At 39.4% G+C, this 14,487-nt stretch overlaps 3 protein-coding genes across 6 annotated transcripts; 2 read left to right on the top strand and 1 right to left on the bottom strand.

Moving 5' to 3' along the window:
- Positions 1-2,458: 2,458 nt before the first annotated feature.
- On the top strand, positions 2,459-4,197 carry LOC117229778 (general odorant-binding protein 56a). Its single transcript, XM_033486573.2, has 5 exons — positions 2,459-2,616; positions 3,401-3,476; positions 3,552-3,643; positions 3,830-3,935; positions 4,023-4,197. The coding sequence occupies exons 1-5, from the start codon at positions 2,569-2,571 to the stop codon at positions 4,100-4,102; spliced, it is 402 nt and encodes a 133-aa protein (XP_033342464.1). The 5' UTR covers positions 2,459-2,568; the 3' UTR covers positions 4,103-4,197.
- Positions 4,198-4,560: 363 nt separating this feature from the next.
- Srp72 (signal recognition particle 72) lies at positions 4,561-7,555 on the top strand. Its single transcript, XM_033486550.2, has 8 exons — positions 4,561-4,842; positions 4,956-5,073; positions 5,218-5,473; positions 5,534-6,013; positions 6,106-6,468; positions 6,542-6,846; positions 6,929-7,141; positions 7,210-7,555. Exons 1-8 carry the CDS (start codon positions 4,743-4,745, stop codon positions 7,343-7,345), a joined length of 1,971 nt encoding a protein of 656 aa, XP_033342441.2. The 5' UTR covers positions 4,561-4,742; the 3' UTR covers positions 7,346-7,555.
- Positions 7,540-14,420, bottom strand: LOC117229749 (uncharacterized). Of its 4 annotated transcripts, XM_033486506.2 has the most exons (8): positions 14,280-14,420; positions 11,563-11,709; positions 10,622-10,749; positions 10,413-10,530; positions 9,380-10,316; positions 9,070-9,310; positions 8,763-8,999; positions 7,540-8,680 (listed from the first exon to the last, which is right to left on the bottom strand). In XM_033486506.2, the coding sequence occupies exons 1-8, from the start codon at positions 14,357-14,359 to the stop codon at positions 8,616-8,618; spliced, it is 1,953 nt and encodes a 650-aa protein (XP_033342397.1). In that variant the 5' UTR covers positions 14,360-14,420; the 3' UTR covers positions 7,540-8,615. The 4 variants fall into 4 exon arrangements, with proteins under 4 accessions (XP_033342397.1, XP_033342406.1, XP_033342417.1 ...); XM_033486515.2 differs by lacking the exon at positions 11,563-11,709; XM_033486526.2 differs by lacking the exons at positions 11,563-11,709; positions 14,280-14,420 and adding an exon at positions 11,108-11,551.
- Positions 14,421-14,487: the final 67 nt, after the last annotated feature.

Raw genomic sequence — 14,487 nt, 5'->3', positions numbered from 1 at the left:
GAAAATAGAAGATTGAGTCATAATAATCGTTCTTCCTTGATCGTTTTCGAAAAACAATCTTGCCACTATACTGTAGCGGAAAGTTCCATGAGAACGTTAGAAGTACTTCATAAATTATTCGGATTCATGTTCGCCTAAGTAACTGTTTGATATGCCGATCGCGTTTAGAAGGCAATTTGTAATTATAGTGTAACGCCAACGATTAAACGCTCTCCACGTAATTTACCGTCTAAATATTAATCTTGAGGGAGTCGCACGATCCGTATCCGTTTTAAAAGATTCAAGTTAGATCAAGCGACTCGATTTATTCTGAGATGTTAGAAAGACCAGTTTCTCAGACAATAAAAATAACATTTTTACAGAAACTGCAATCGGTTGGAGTTGCAAAAAACGTAAGAAAAATCTTTTCTTTTAACAACAACTTTTTTTAACCGAGCCTGGAACGAATATTTAATCGCCGTCACGGTAATTTATAAACACGCTGAAAAATCCGAATCGGCTCGACGCTATTCGCATCTTATCGGTAATCGAAAGGCGTGCAAGAATTTTCAATCAAATTTCGATAGTAAATTTTACTGTACTACGCAACATAAAAAGATGCATGAAGATATCGTTTAATTAGACAGCGGAGGAACGGATTGGTTGATGGTGGGGGTCCGTGTTTCACGCGGCGCGCACTTTATTCGTCCGCGGCTAATTAAAGCGTATAATTGTTTCTTGAGAACCGCCAATAATCCTTCGACGATCCTTCGACGGGAGTATAAAATTACGAAGTTCACCGTGACCTTCGCCGGACGCAAAGATGAATTCACGTGCGGTCACGTATCTGCAAATGAAATTCGATAATGTGCACGCGAAAAGAAAATGGTAACAGAGAGCTGACAACGGTCATCAATTATTCATGCTGCTTGCCCGGCGTGCAATCTTCTCGTCCTTTTTTTTTCGTCGTGTTTACTTCGCCGAGAAGAGATGACCGGTCTGTTTGAACAATGTTGCAACAAGGCCCCGTGAATTTTAAGTAGGGTCGATGGAACGCAAGCTGCAGAAAGGTGTGATATTTCGGGGAACCGTGATTTTATGGAATCCCAACGTCCCTTTCGAGCATCGTCCCTGCGACGACTACAAATCCTTACGGCAATTTCCCTACGGCAAATCCCTACAAATCCCTCCGGTTACGCCTAATCACGCATTTACGGCGATATCTCGTACTTCGTGCAATTTGTGTTGGAATTTATTATTGAGTCTTGTAATTATTATTATTATATAAATAGTATATTACTATATAATAGTACTTATATTACTATATAATAGTATATTATTATATAATAGTATATTATATAAATAGTACACCATGTATTGAACATTTGACGATGGATTTGATGATAAATTGAAATGGGTTCTAGCATCTTCGAGAAGATTAAACTTATTTTTAGCAGCGCCTCATCTAATATTCGATCTAGTAGAGTTTTCCAGCGATTTGAGTAATCTTAAACGGCACAGTTAAGTGGTAAACATCATCGTCATTCGCCGCTTCTCGAACAAGGAAGAAAAAAGAAGTATTCGATCGAAAAGTTGATCGAGCTCCACTTCTGTCGTTGTCGTTCGAATGTACGATTGCGATTAATGGTCGTCGCTGACTTAAACATTTCCATTCTAAACGGTTTGTGAAGTATGTATCGGGCATCGATAGAACCGATTAAATTATTTAAATGAAAACCTTGTGCGCGTTTCCACGAATCCAAAGAAATATGATTCAGCATCTTCGAAACTACATTTTCCTATAATTTATTTATCTTCGGAGGAGATAATGTGGCTAATGGCTGGACATAGTAAACAGCGAGATAACGAGAGTCTCAAAATAGGCTCAAAATACGCACGAAGAAAAATAATATGTGTACACTAGATTACGTTTTATTTCGGTTACGTTAAAATCGTTTCCACTTTTTCTACGTCTTCGCAAAAGATATCGGGGAGCTGTGATATTTCGTCTCTATCGGAAGATATTTTATTCTTCTTTTTTTTCTTGCCTTTTAGAATACATTAGTCGCATGAAATTTCCGTATTCGTCATTTCTTATTTTAAAATTTCGTTTCTCGAACGTGTACTTTCGCTCGACGCTTAAGCATCATCAGTCACGGTTTTTATTTCCCGTAGCTGTAATTTCAAAATAAAAGATTGTTGGATCCAACCGATAGATCATCCATTGGGATTCTCGAAAGGAATATTCGGTTTTTTCTTGTTCCTAACGGGACATGGATGGGTAGGTAGTATCCCCGGACCATTGTCAAAATAATCCATCGTGCGTCCTTTCGAGCGGTCAACGGTTATACAACCGTCGAATATTATGGTAGGCAACCGGGAGGGAAATGTCGGGATATCGTTGACCAAAAAACTCATGCTCCGTCTGTTTGCCGGCCGATGGAAGGAGAAACAATGACACATCGATGGTATATGCCCGCGTCGATCCTATCTGGAACTATAAAAACGCCTGGAAGATCCGATGTTGTGTACAGTTCTCAGTGAACATCATACACCAAACTTCGAACGGACGTCCCGACAGTTGCAAACATGAAGGCCGCACTTATTGTTTTCGCCCTCTTCTTCGTCAGTGCTCTGGTGAGATTTTTTTAAAAAATTCGTTTTTTCCTCTAAACTTCTGGAAATGCCGGCGCGTCGACTGACATACGTACCGAATTTTCTTTTAATTTTCGTAGTTATAACACTCCGCTATTTTTATTTTCGTTACGTGGGTGGTCATCCGTAATTGTTGTCCGATTATTATTAAATATTTTTAATCGCCGATATTCGTTTCGTTTCAATCAAATTTTATGATATCGGGACAACGAGCCCCCCGGTTACCGGTGATCTGCATCCAACAAGTGCAAAATATTTGTGGCAATATTTTTTAATTTGTGGTAACTTTTGATAGTATCTCTCTCGTATTCGTTAAAATTGTTTCTCTTGTTCCCCATTTTGAAGTTTTCGTTTATGTGCTGAAGTTAATACGTTTAATAATAATAATAATAATAAGTTTTCGTGCTGAGAAAGAAATGCTTCGAAGTCGGTTCTCAAAGATGATACACGATGATATATATTAATTATTTGATAACCCCGAAGATCAACGGTACACGTTACACAGTGCGATTACATTCTTAGAATAGTTTTCTGATTGCTCGTGTAATTATTGGTGCTTTATAGTGATTACTGGTTTGTCTTTGATTGGGTGATTACTTGTGGAGTTCTTGAAAAACATAATTCATACAATTTACTGACAATAATTACGATGATTATTTCTTCAGAATTCTTTTGCTAATTCCATGTCTTGATATTGAATAAAATATACTTGAGTGAGTTAAGTAGTGTGCTTTTGCAATATGTTTATAACTTTTATTGTTTCTAGGCACTCACGGACGAACAAAAGGCTAAACTAACGCAGTACAAGAAAGACTGTATTACGGATACCGGCGTTGACGCGAGTAAGTCCAAAAATTACAACTTAAATAATTTATAATGTACTAACAAATAAAGAAAAAATTATATTTACATTGCAGAAACGGTAGAGGAAGCGAAGACCGGCAATTTCAATATGGATGACGAAAAACTGGCCTGTTTCTCCTCCTGCATGTTGAAAAAGATTGGAATCGTAAGTGCAATGATATATTATTTATTTTAAACCTCCGTGATAAAAATAGTAAATTAGAGCAGAAAATCTGTATGAAATATACTCTATTTTCTGTTCACCTCCACGATCTTCTCTATTATTATATTTTTTATTTTAGTTGACAATGAATAACATAACATGTTGTAACAAATAATACTTATGTAACAGATGAATGCAGACGGATCCTTGAACGAAGAAACAGCCAGGCAAAAGGCACCCGCTGAAGTTACAAAGGAGCAGATCGATGACGTTATCAACAAATGCAAGGACATCAGTAAGTAGAATATTTGGAATTATATTGTTGCAATGATGTATTAATTAGATTAATATACATTAATAAATCTGTTATTAATTGTTTTAGCTGGCCCCAATGACTGTAAGAAAGCTGCCAATCTAGTCAAGTGCTTCAAGGATAACAAGTCCTTCAGTGTACTTAACTGAACAGAAGAACTTTGTGCAGTGGCGATTTACTGATATTTCATACAAAGATTGGAACAATGCTTATAGATATGAATGAATAAAATAGTTGTCGCAAACTTTTCGTTTCCCTTGTTTTATTCTCGCAAACTTTTCATTTCCCTTGTTTTATTTTAATTAAAAAAAAAAAACACTACAAGCTGTAATGAATCCCGAAAATATTAGCAATTATTTTATATTATTCAAATTTGAAGCTAGTGGCGCCATCCGCGGCGATCCGTTCAAACTGATACACAATTTAAATTTAAAGTGACACGTCAGATGGCACTTCAATCCACTTTTCAAATGAAACTTTAATTTTATTGAATAATTTACTATTGTGGGATATCAGATGAATCTTTTCGCGCAATATCATCATATGATAGCACATTAAGCTATCTAACAAGTGTAAAATATTTAACTTATCATAAATTCATAATATTTTACGTATTTCTTCATAAGAATATAAATATTTCAAAATTGACCTATTCCATTATCCCATTTAATTAATTTAGTACGTATGAAAATAATGAAATGGAAATTGAATTCATATGATAGCAGTATATCGTGATTCCATGTTTATTCCACAAACTGGTTCCACGTTGGATATGCTAAAGTGAGCAACATGGCCACTAAGGAGAACAATCTGTCAGCGTTGTATGCGGAATTAAATAAATTAGGACAAAACGGAGAATACGAAAGAGCCTTGAAAGTCGCGAATAAAAGTAAGTAATTTATTGAGTCTATTAAAGGAATCGTTTTCTGTTAATTTATAGTAAACATAACCTGTGCGCCGTTTTATTTAAATACTGTGTACTCATATTAGAAAATTATTTAGTTCTAGGACTCGCCCAAGATGAACAAGCTGCGTTCCAGTGTAAAGTTATTTGTTGCATTCAACTGTCAAAGTTTAATGATGTGCTGCAATTTATGGCTAGAAACCAGAAATTGGTTGGGTAAGATTGTTTATCTTGACATCTGGCTACTCATGTACCTAACTCTTCCTATCCTCATCATTTATAAACAAACAAAATTGCTTTTGCACTATTGTAATCACCATAGATTAAATTTAACAACTGAACAAGTACCTCTTTTTGCAGGAACTTAGATTTTGAGAAAGCCTACTGTTTATACCGATTGAATCAACTGCCTGAAGCATTGAAGGTGGTGGACGCTGTTCCTAATCCTTCTTTAAGGCTCAAAGAGTTGAAAGCACAAATACTGTATCGACTTGAGAAGTATGAAGAATGTTTTGGTGTATATAGAGACATAATAAAGAATTCTCATGATGAGTATGAAGACGAAAGGGAAACAAATCTTGCTGCTGTGATCGTTAACTTAGCAACAGAGGACTCTGTAAGTGGTCAATTAAAGTTAAATATATCTAATTATTTCATATACACGTTTTCCTTTCAGAATTTGGAAGTTCCTGCCTTAAGGGAAGACACGTACGAAATGATATACAATGCAGCGTGTAATTTAATTATACAAGGTAGCAATGGAGATAGATCACTTTTAATAGAAGCAGAAAAGAAACTGAGAGCAGCTGAGAAAATGTGCAAGGAAGGTCTTGAGGAAGATGGAGTAGCTGAAGAAGAAATAGAAGATGAATTAGGAATTATTAGGGTTCAGCTTGGATGTTGTCTCCAACTTCAAGGTCGCGAGAAAGAGGCCCAGGCACTCTATACTTCTGCTTTAAAAGCAAAACCAGACGATATAGCTTTGGTAGCAGTTGCAAGCAATAATCTTGTCTGTCTCAACAAGGACCAGAATGTTTTTGACAGCAAAAAGAGGATGAAGAGTGCTACGCACGACAGTTTGGAACACAAATTAACTTCGAGACAAAGACGGAACATTGCTTACAATCAATGTTTACTTGCTCTATATACTGATCAGGTCTGTTTTTTGGAAGAAGTCACCTGAAGTATACGGATAGTCTGCAATGTTTAATATGTTATATTAACAGTATATTAACTGTATATTTACAGGCAGAACAGTGTCAATCGCTTTGTAACAAGCTTGCAAAGGACCACCCAATACTAGCCGCTGATGCGATGTTTATTAAAGCCGTTCAGCTTAGTAAAGATGGCAAAGCAAAGGAAGCCGCGGAACTGTTGACTCAGTATGCGGTTGGAGAGAAAGAGCTACAGATGAAACTGGTCTGTGTGCAACTTCTGCTCAGCCAAGATGAGAAACAAGAAGCGATCGAAATTCTCGAAAATTTGAATGACAGAGACAAGTCACTGCCCGGAGTAGTAAGCGCACTTGTTACTCTTTACATGGCCAACAATAATCGTGAAAAAGCGTCGAGTGCCCTAAAAAATGCTGTCAATTACTATAAGAAAAATAAGGTATACATCATTTCACCCTTCTCCCATTCTTCTCTATTGTTTTTAATTTAATTGTCATTTGGTGGATATTTAGGAAACCACCGATAATCTAGGAGAGTTCTGGCGGCAGGCCGCTGATTTCTACCTTCGTGGTGGCGATATCAAAGTAGCCGCGGACATACTACAAGAAATGGTGGATGCTTCTCCTTCCGACACTAAAACATTGGCCCAATTGGTGGTCGCATATGTGCAATTCTGTCCTGAAAAGGCGCAACTGTTGTCTAAACGATTACCACCTCTTCATGACCTTGCAGAGAAAACAGATGTGGATGCTCTGGAAAGTAGTAATTGGGTAATAGGTACCAAGGTTATTAAGAAGAAAATAGAACCATCGCCAGGGTAATTATTATTATATATTATCTATATCTGTCATATATTTAAGGTACTATTATCATAAATGATCCATAAATTTGTTGTTTAGAAAACCTACTGTTGATGCGACGAAAAAGAAACGTAAGAAGCGTAAGCGCAAGGGTAAATTACCTAAGAATTATGATTCAAATGTAACACCTGACCCAGAACGATGGTTGCCCAGACATGAACGTAGCGGGTTTAGGAAAAAGCGCGACAGAAGGAATAGGGATATTGCTATGAAGGGTACACAGGGTACCGCTGCTGGAGCGAGCGACCTCTAGTACGTATTAAATATTTTTTGTCATTTATAGGCAGATGATTTTACTAATTGACTATTAATTTTAACAGTGATATCACCAAAATGCCTACGAATGCTAAACCTTCCCCTAATCCGCGACACAGTCCAGCTGTGGAGACTTCCGGCCCGCGACAACAACAACGCAAAGTGCAACAGAAAAAGAAAAAGAAAGGTGGAAAATGGTAATCATGGATGCTCGCATTTGAATTGTACTTTAGCAAGTCGTTGTGGTCTATACATGTAAAAACTTTTTATGTACAGTGCATTTTACTGCCATTTTTAAAATAATCCTGATCGGTTGAGATTTTGAATCTACATATAGTATTAGATGGAACACTGTAATTGAATTGCAAGAGTGAGGGAAAATATATGCGATACCGTATGGTACATAAAATATTTTTTATTCTTTTTTTCATTTTGTTTCCTTTGTTAAATTCTTTTGTCAGCGAGCTGACAAAAATTTCGGCAATATAACATACAATATAGGTAACATGTTCCTTGTGTACATTGACTAGGATTTGGCGATACATATCTTTATTCCTCTGTTGGTAACAATTGTATATAAAAATACAATCTGCAGTTCTGTGTTCTCCTTTTTTCTTGCATAATAAGTCTGTAATATGTGTAGATATTATGATTGTGCGTCAGAATTTTAACATTCATATAACAGAAATATATATGTATACAAGTGGCATATATATAATTCACAACTACAATAACTTTTACGTTGCACAGACAATAATAAAATGCCACCTCGTATTTTCATTAATAGTTCCATAGTGAAAATCATAACTCTGTGAAGACACGTTTTGATTACATATCACGGTAGCAAAATCGATGTATGCGCATGCAGTACGCGTGCATGTATTATAGAGAATATTATCGTATTATTTTCTACGATTTCTAACTTATTGTCTCGTATTATCATTGCACAACACAGCATTGTTTATCGTCGTATATATAAATTTCTAACAGAGGCAACTGTCGAGGTAAGAATATAACCGTATCGTAAAACGTTTCTACATCTGTTTCTATAGTTGATCTAATAATAAACGGGACTGAAAACCGCCCTGTCTAAGTATATATCACTTAAAATACTCGATACCTTCTCCATTAGAAAATAGTGCAACAGGCACGCTCGCATTCAACTAGTCTGGACAATTGTGATATGCGTGTATATATAACATGTATAAATGAAAACAAACGCTGGAAAAACTCATTTACCAGTCCTAAGTGAGTATGATCAGTAATCGGTACCTCTGCATTGCCGCACTCATCTATTGGCAAAGGTTACCCCAAGTGTGTTCCCGAAACCAATAGCCAAATCAGTACTCGACAAATGAGTTTGTCAAAGATGAAAAATAGATGAGTAAGGCACAAATGCATGTAAATGTCGTAGCATTTACATATGATGCAAGTAATTCTCAATGTAACATTACATTACCAGCAGATAATGCTACTTTTCGGGAATTATGCCTTCCCAGACGTCTTCCCGTTGTTTGTTCGCTAATCTACGTTTTTCTAAAAAGAGATTATATTTTTCTTTTAACCATTTTATCCCCAGCTATTGAAAGCTATTCAAATATTTCTAAATGGCACTTACCTTTAGCCTCACGTAAAACATTTTTCTCATGTTCACGTTCTTGTCTAGCTGTAGCTAGTTTTACACCTAAAGCACCTGTGACCAATCGCCTGGCCAATGCAGCACAAGTTTCAGGGCGACTTCTGTAAGGCTGCAGAAATTCTGCGCTTCGTCTTGCTTTAGTTTTACTTAACGCCGTGGCTTCGCTTAATGGCCTCGTTTTAACAAACGGATGATCAGACCCCAGTACTTCAGCGGCTAAAAGTACAAGAATGTAAGTACACGGTAAGTTACCCTAGGGCGGTCGACAAAGCATCATTTTAATTACCAACAAGAGGGCTGCTAAAGACACCGAGACAATGCGTGTCGTCTACCCACTTCAATTCGAAGCCACCATTCTTAAAAGGACTAAAAACAGCTGCTAGATCGCTAGTCTTAAACTCTGATGGAAAATTGTATATCTCAATAACGTGAGCAAATTCGTCGCTAGATACTTCGATGTGTTTAGTGAACGACTTGTAATCGCTTTTCGGCTGTTCTATCATAACGTCGCCAACCGCTGAAGTCAACTAAAGAACAAGTGTCTTTAAAATAATTGTCATGATTATTTGCTAATAAATAATTATCATCAAGCTTACCTCTTCTATAAGAGTCGGGTCTAAACAATCGCCGTTGTCGTCGAACAAACTATCCCAGTCGCATTCGTCCCTATTCATCTTTTTAATCGGAGGAGATGGCGGTGGTGCTGGTTTACTTTTCTGTCTCTCGATCTTTTTGATTTTCTTTTCCGGTGGTATTGCAGGCGGGGGAGTAGTTTCCTTAACAGGGAGCGGCTCTTTCTGTTCTACATCCGAGATAATTAAAACATCCGACACCATCTTGTGACCTAACATTTGCGTATTCTTCTTATTCGTTATCTTATCCTTATTGGAAAGTTCGTCATTCTTTCTATTATTATTCGACGTAGACATTGTAACAACATTATCCATGTATTTATCAGATCCTTCTACCTCATCGTTAATATTAACTTCGCTATGTACACACACTTCAACTGAATCTAAGCTAGTCTTATCCTCGCTAGAACTACTAGACGTTTCTTCTTCTTGAACAGTATGCGGTTGAAATGCATTGGTTCCGTCACATTTTGCATCCGGAACAGTGGAACTATCTGGTTTGTTTGGCACGTGCTCATTTTCACTATTCAGCTGTTCCGTTTTTTCTTGATTACAAGATTCTACGTCAGACACGGTCGGAGAACCCGACGAGTCGGTGTCCTTCGTGTCAGTCTGAAGACGCTGGCTAATTTCATTCTCTAGATTTCTCGGACATTTATCGGAGTTGTTCGATCCCTTTTTCACACATTCCACAGTTTGCCGGGTATTATCAGAGTCTAGTTCTTTAACGCTTAAATTCGACTTTGATTGTCTGTGAGGTGTGGAGGACGACACGGTATTTTCCTTGGTTGTTCGACTCGTGCGAGTAGATTCCGAAGGTTGTGGGCTTCCTTCAGTGTCTAGGCTCCTACGAGCTCGTGGAACATAAACGGCACGGTCTGGCCTCCTTTGGCGAGTAGCTCTTTGTAAAGTGTTTCATAAAAGTATGAGATATTAATGTGTTCTGAAATCTGTAAGAATTACCATAGAAATTGAAGAAAAGATTAAGATAACTTACTTTCCACTAGAAGATGAGTCAGTGGATTGCACTTGAACTTGATCTGTGTTTGTCTGTTCACTCCTAGCCCTCCTGGCAGCTGGTGGCCTGTATATCTCAACTGCTGGCACTGTCTTCACTAAAAATCGCCGCGAGAGCGTACGAAATTATTTGTCAATTTAATGTGTTTCGATTATATCGTTAGAATTTGAATGAAATACAGAATTTACCTGGCCTCTGTACTCGTACACGATCAGGCGAAGCGGATGGCGATCTTCGGCCATCAGCACCCATCTCTAGCAGCGTATCAGCGACCTTCGTACTCGATTTACACTGAGCACCATTCAATTTCGGATCCCTTGAATCATAAAAATAGAAAATTAGACGCTGACAAACTTGTTTGGTGCCTCCTCAATTGTAGGCCAACGTTCTTCGAAATGTTAGCCGGTCCTATGATCACATCCGGGGAATACGTTACGCGACCTTGAGCCTGTTAGTTTCACTTTCGTTTGCCTCTGCTACGTCGTAAGAATGCCACCGTGGTAAATTCGTTTCGCAATTATTCGCAAGCATTAACAATTTTCGTGGTAGTTATGCTCGATGTAAAATCAACACCTTGCCAGCCGGTAGTTGATTAAAAATCAAAGTTAAACAATCGAGGATTTCTTAATAAGTTGATCTAATAATACATCTTTACTATACAAACTATTCCTTACAATGTATTTAAAAAAATTCTCCAACAATGTCACACAATTTATATCGGAATTAAGAAATTAATTACACAATAGTCACTCACTTGATCACCAATAAACATCACTGGTTTTTAGAAGGATATACATAGTAGTTGATTTTTAACTCGAACGATCGAAGTAATTAATGGTCAATCATCAAACTATGATTGATTGCTGATTCAGAGTATTTAACTCGTTAGTCGTTAATTGTTAATAACTCCGTTGAAATCGTATGCGATGTACGCTACTAGAAAATTATGCACACGAAGTTTACTTTCACTACACTTTATCGCTTTGACGAGCGTTTTCTCGTGCCGGTCATTATCAACGAATTACCCAAGAGAACTTCGGAATCATTTTCAAACGCTACCAGTCGAATGGTACAAAGGATAAAGTTCTAGTTTCTTCGTGGATGTTTGTGTCACTGAACACCTTGATACCTTATCAAGTCACTCTTGTAGCACACGACGGTCCGTCTGTCAAGGCCCTGACCGATCGAGAACGTGTGCAGGTCGTCGAAACGGTCCTGCACCAGCTGGTGTATGATGAATCTCCGATAGTTGTTTACAGGTGGAAAGACGAGTACCCTGTAAAAGTGAAAAGAACGCGTTACGACCGCGGTTGAAAGTGAGACCGGACCGAGGACGGCCGACACGGTGAACGTAACCGCCTTGCCCCGGGCCAGTTCGCCGTATCCCGCCAGATGAACACGCCGGCTTGGACTTTTACATAACGCTTTGCGCGTTTTACTTTCTCCTTCGTTCGTTTCCTCAAATCGGATTCATCCTTGTATTCCCCGGTACCGGCGTTTCGGCCGCATTCCGGCAAGTCGCACAACCTCGTTTGCATTCCGCATAATCATCGCATTCGATAACAAGCCGGCGGTCGTTACACGTTCGACGCATCAAACGGAAAATTCGTTGGATAATCAAACGCTGTTAACAGTTGCACGATCAAGGCTATCCAATCGGCAGGAATCGATTGAAAATGATGCAATAGAATCTACGGAACAAACAAGCGCAGCTACCCTAGTCTACGACCGTCGCATCCGGCAAGAATGGTGTCGAATTACGTGTACCGTTGGAGAGCTTGATTACCGTTCCAGGTAAGGGGACTATTATTATGACCGGAGTAAAATGGAAAACTCGTCGGTCTGTACAGTTAGAAAGAGAGCTTGATTACCGTTCCAGGTAAGGGGACTATTATTATGACCGGAGTAAAATGGAAAATTCGTCCGTCTGTAACCAGGAAATGAGATTTTACTACACGTAACGTAGAAAGTTCCTCGGGCATTATTCAAATAATGTAACTGAAAAAGGGGCAAAACGTGATGCGTATTTCGTAATAGAGAGCAGGAGAAGTTGCAAACGTTTCGTACCGCTGTGTCCGTAAATTGAACGGTTCCAGGCGGTAAGAATCACTGTAGCATTACAGGTACGTGACCTGTGCCACGCGTTGCACCTGTTAGAAGGCGCGAGCTTCGTCGTAATAAGATGAAAAAGATGCGGGTTTCGCGGAGCCTTTTTGTGCATCGTAAATAAAGGACACACGAACGAGTCACGTTTTCGCCGTACGCTGGCGTTCCACACGTTATGCGATAGGTAAATGATTGCATGCCATGACCGTTCAGGTGGAACGGACCATGAAGCATTACAAATCGTTCCCACCCTCTCCGCGAAAGCCGGTAAAAAAAAAGAAATTGGCTCGAGAAAAACGGCTATCCCCGGCCTGTATCGTTCGCTCGATATCTCAAATGCGATCATCGACGACTAAATCGACGAGCCTTGAACTACAAAGAAGAAACGCAGAGTGGTATCTCGTAAGCGTTGCGTTCGATTCACGTAATCAAGCGTATACGTGAGCGACATACGGCGAGGAAGCCGATAGAGATTAACAGTCACCACGCGCAGGGTCAGTTTTCAAAATAGGATCGACAGGGGATTCCCTTCGCGCGTGGTTCCAGTAATTATGCAATGTTACGCGATGCACACAGCTGTCCACGAAATTTGCCGCTTTCTTACATAACACGCTTTCGACCGTCCCGCGTTAACCTGTTCTGCGTTATCCACAGATCTGCGCGCCGTTAATAGGCAAATACACACATCGATGGCCTTCGCTGGCTCTGTTTTGTTTTTCCGCCGACGGCGGAAGCGACGAGTTCTCTTCCACGAGAACTTAACCTCGAGCATTGCGGATCATTAGCCTCGTTCCCGCTGATGAGGATAATAGGTTCCATTAAATTTTGCATTCCGCGCGAATTTTCCGCGATGGTCGAACACCGGAGTGCCGTTGCTTGTCGAGTGCTACTTAACCAATATCCATGACATGAAAAAAGAACTTGACCGTCGACAGCAACGTAATCTCACGGTAAAGAAATGATCGACGCGCGATTTTGTTCGATTTGCCTTCGGCACATTGCCAGTGGGTTCATGGTTCTTTTATGTTTCTCCAAATGTTATGCAGATTGTTTAAATATAGCATCGTCCGGGGACGGAAAAAACATCGACGTCTAGAATACGCAGGTGACACGCGAGAAAAAGAAAAGACAGCTACGTTGGATCCAGCAAGGTAACGGATCCGTCGTCGTCGTCAAGATACGTGCTACAAGAGTCAGCGCTTGTCACAAAGATAATTACGATTATTAGTCACGTCTTCTCAGTCTGAGATATTTATAAACGTAGTAAGAGTCGGTGAAAGAAGTCGATAAACTGTTGCCCCGTTTGCAACGGTTATATGGCATCTTAACAGTTTCCCGAGATCCAACGGGTTGCCTTAATTGCTTTCCGATTTGAATCAAATCGCGTGTCAAGGATGCAAACGGGAAACACATCGAAATCGTCTACGTCACTTCGACGCAGACCGCTGGTATTCGCGTGAGAATATCGTAAATCGTCGCATTGGCATTATCTGCGACGCGTACCTTCGAACTGTTTCGTGTCAATGACAAACGTAAACGTCGGGTATGCCGTTGCATTTTTTTCGAACAAACGGTTCAATGATTCCACGAGGGAAAGCTTAACGGGTCTCGCTGTTGTAAACATTGTTTAGAAAACGAAAGTTGTGGACAACGGTCGAAGACACGCAGTAAAAGCGTTGCTGGTCTAACCTTTAAAGGCGCGTCTCGCTACATCCAGAAACGTGATCGTTTGGCACGTACCTTTTCCGTCTCTTGTCCCTTGAAAACAGAGTCACGTCGTGCTCCACGTCTTCGGAGAAGAGGCTGTCTTGCAGGCTCATTTATCGGCGAAACTGCGCGTGATACACGCATACGAAATATCACTGGTTTCACGAGTCACATTCATCGGTTATTAATTGAATAAATCGCGTCTGCCGTGCTGCTGGACAGCAGCAACGGTCTCTAGTAG

This window comes from Megalopta genalis, chromosome 3, assembly GCF_051020955.1.
Source record: "Megalopta genalis isolate 19385.01 chromosome 3, iyMegGena1_principal, whole genome shotgun sequence".
NCBI classification, from domain to species: Eukaryota; Metazoa; Arthropoda; class Insecta; order Hymenoptera; family Halictidae; genus Megalopta; species Megalopta genalis.
The sequence above is the reverse complement of the archived record's forward strand: the minus strand, read 5'-3'. Positions and strand labels throughout refer to the sequence as shown.

What these genes read in the sequence shown, in the direction of transcription:
- LOC117229778 (XM_033486573.2), top strand. Translation starts at nt 2,569, where the DNA reads ATGAAGGCCGCACTTATTGTTTTCGCCCTCTTCTTCGTCAGTGCTCTG. An exon ending in TCTTCTTCGTCAGTGCTCTG is followed by an intron (nt 2,617 to 3,400) that starts GTGAGATTTTTT and finishes TATTGTTTCTAG; the next exon opens with GCACTCACGGACGAACAAAA. An exon ending in GGATACCGGCGTTGACGCGA is followed by an intron (nt 3,477 to 3,551) that starts GTAAGTCCAAAA and finishes TTTACATTGCAG; the next exon opens with AAACGGTAGAGGAAGCGAAG.
- Srp72 (XM_033486550.2), top strand. Translation starts at nt 4,743, where the DNA reads ATGGCCACTAAGGAGAACAATCTGTCAGCGTTGTATGCGGAATTAAAT. An exon ending in TTGCTCTATATACTGATCAG is followed by an intron (nt 6,014 to 6,105) that starts GTCTGTTTTTTG and finishes GTATATTTACAG; the next exon opens with GCAGAACAGTGTCAATCGCT. An exon ending in AAAATAGAACCATCGCCAGG is followed by an intron (nt 6,847 to 6,928) that starts GTAATTATTATT and finishes TTTGTTGTTTAG; the next exon opens with AAAACCTACTGTTGATGCGA.
- LOC117229749 (XM_033486506.2), bottom strand. Translation starts at nt 14,359, where the DNA reads ATGAGCCTGCAAGACAGCCTCTTCTCCGAAGACGTGGAGCACGACGTG. An exon ending in TACAAGAGTGACTTGATAAG is followed by an intron (nt 10,750 to 11,562) that starts GTATCAAGGTGT and finishes TTATGATTCAAG; the next exon opens with GGATCCGAAATTGAATGGTG. An exon ending in GACTCATCTTCTAGTGGAAA is followed by an intron (nt 10,317 to 10,412) that starts GTAAGTTATCTT and finishes CACTTTACAAAG; the next exon opens with AGCTACTCGCCAAAGGAGGC.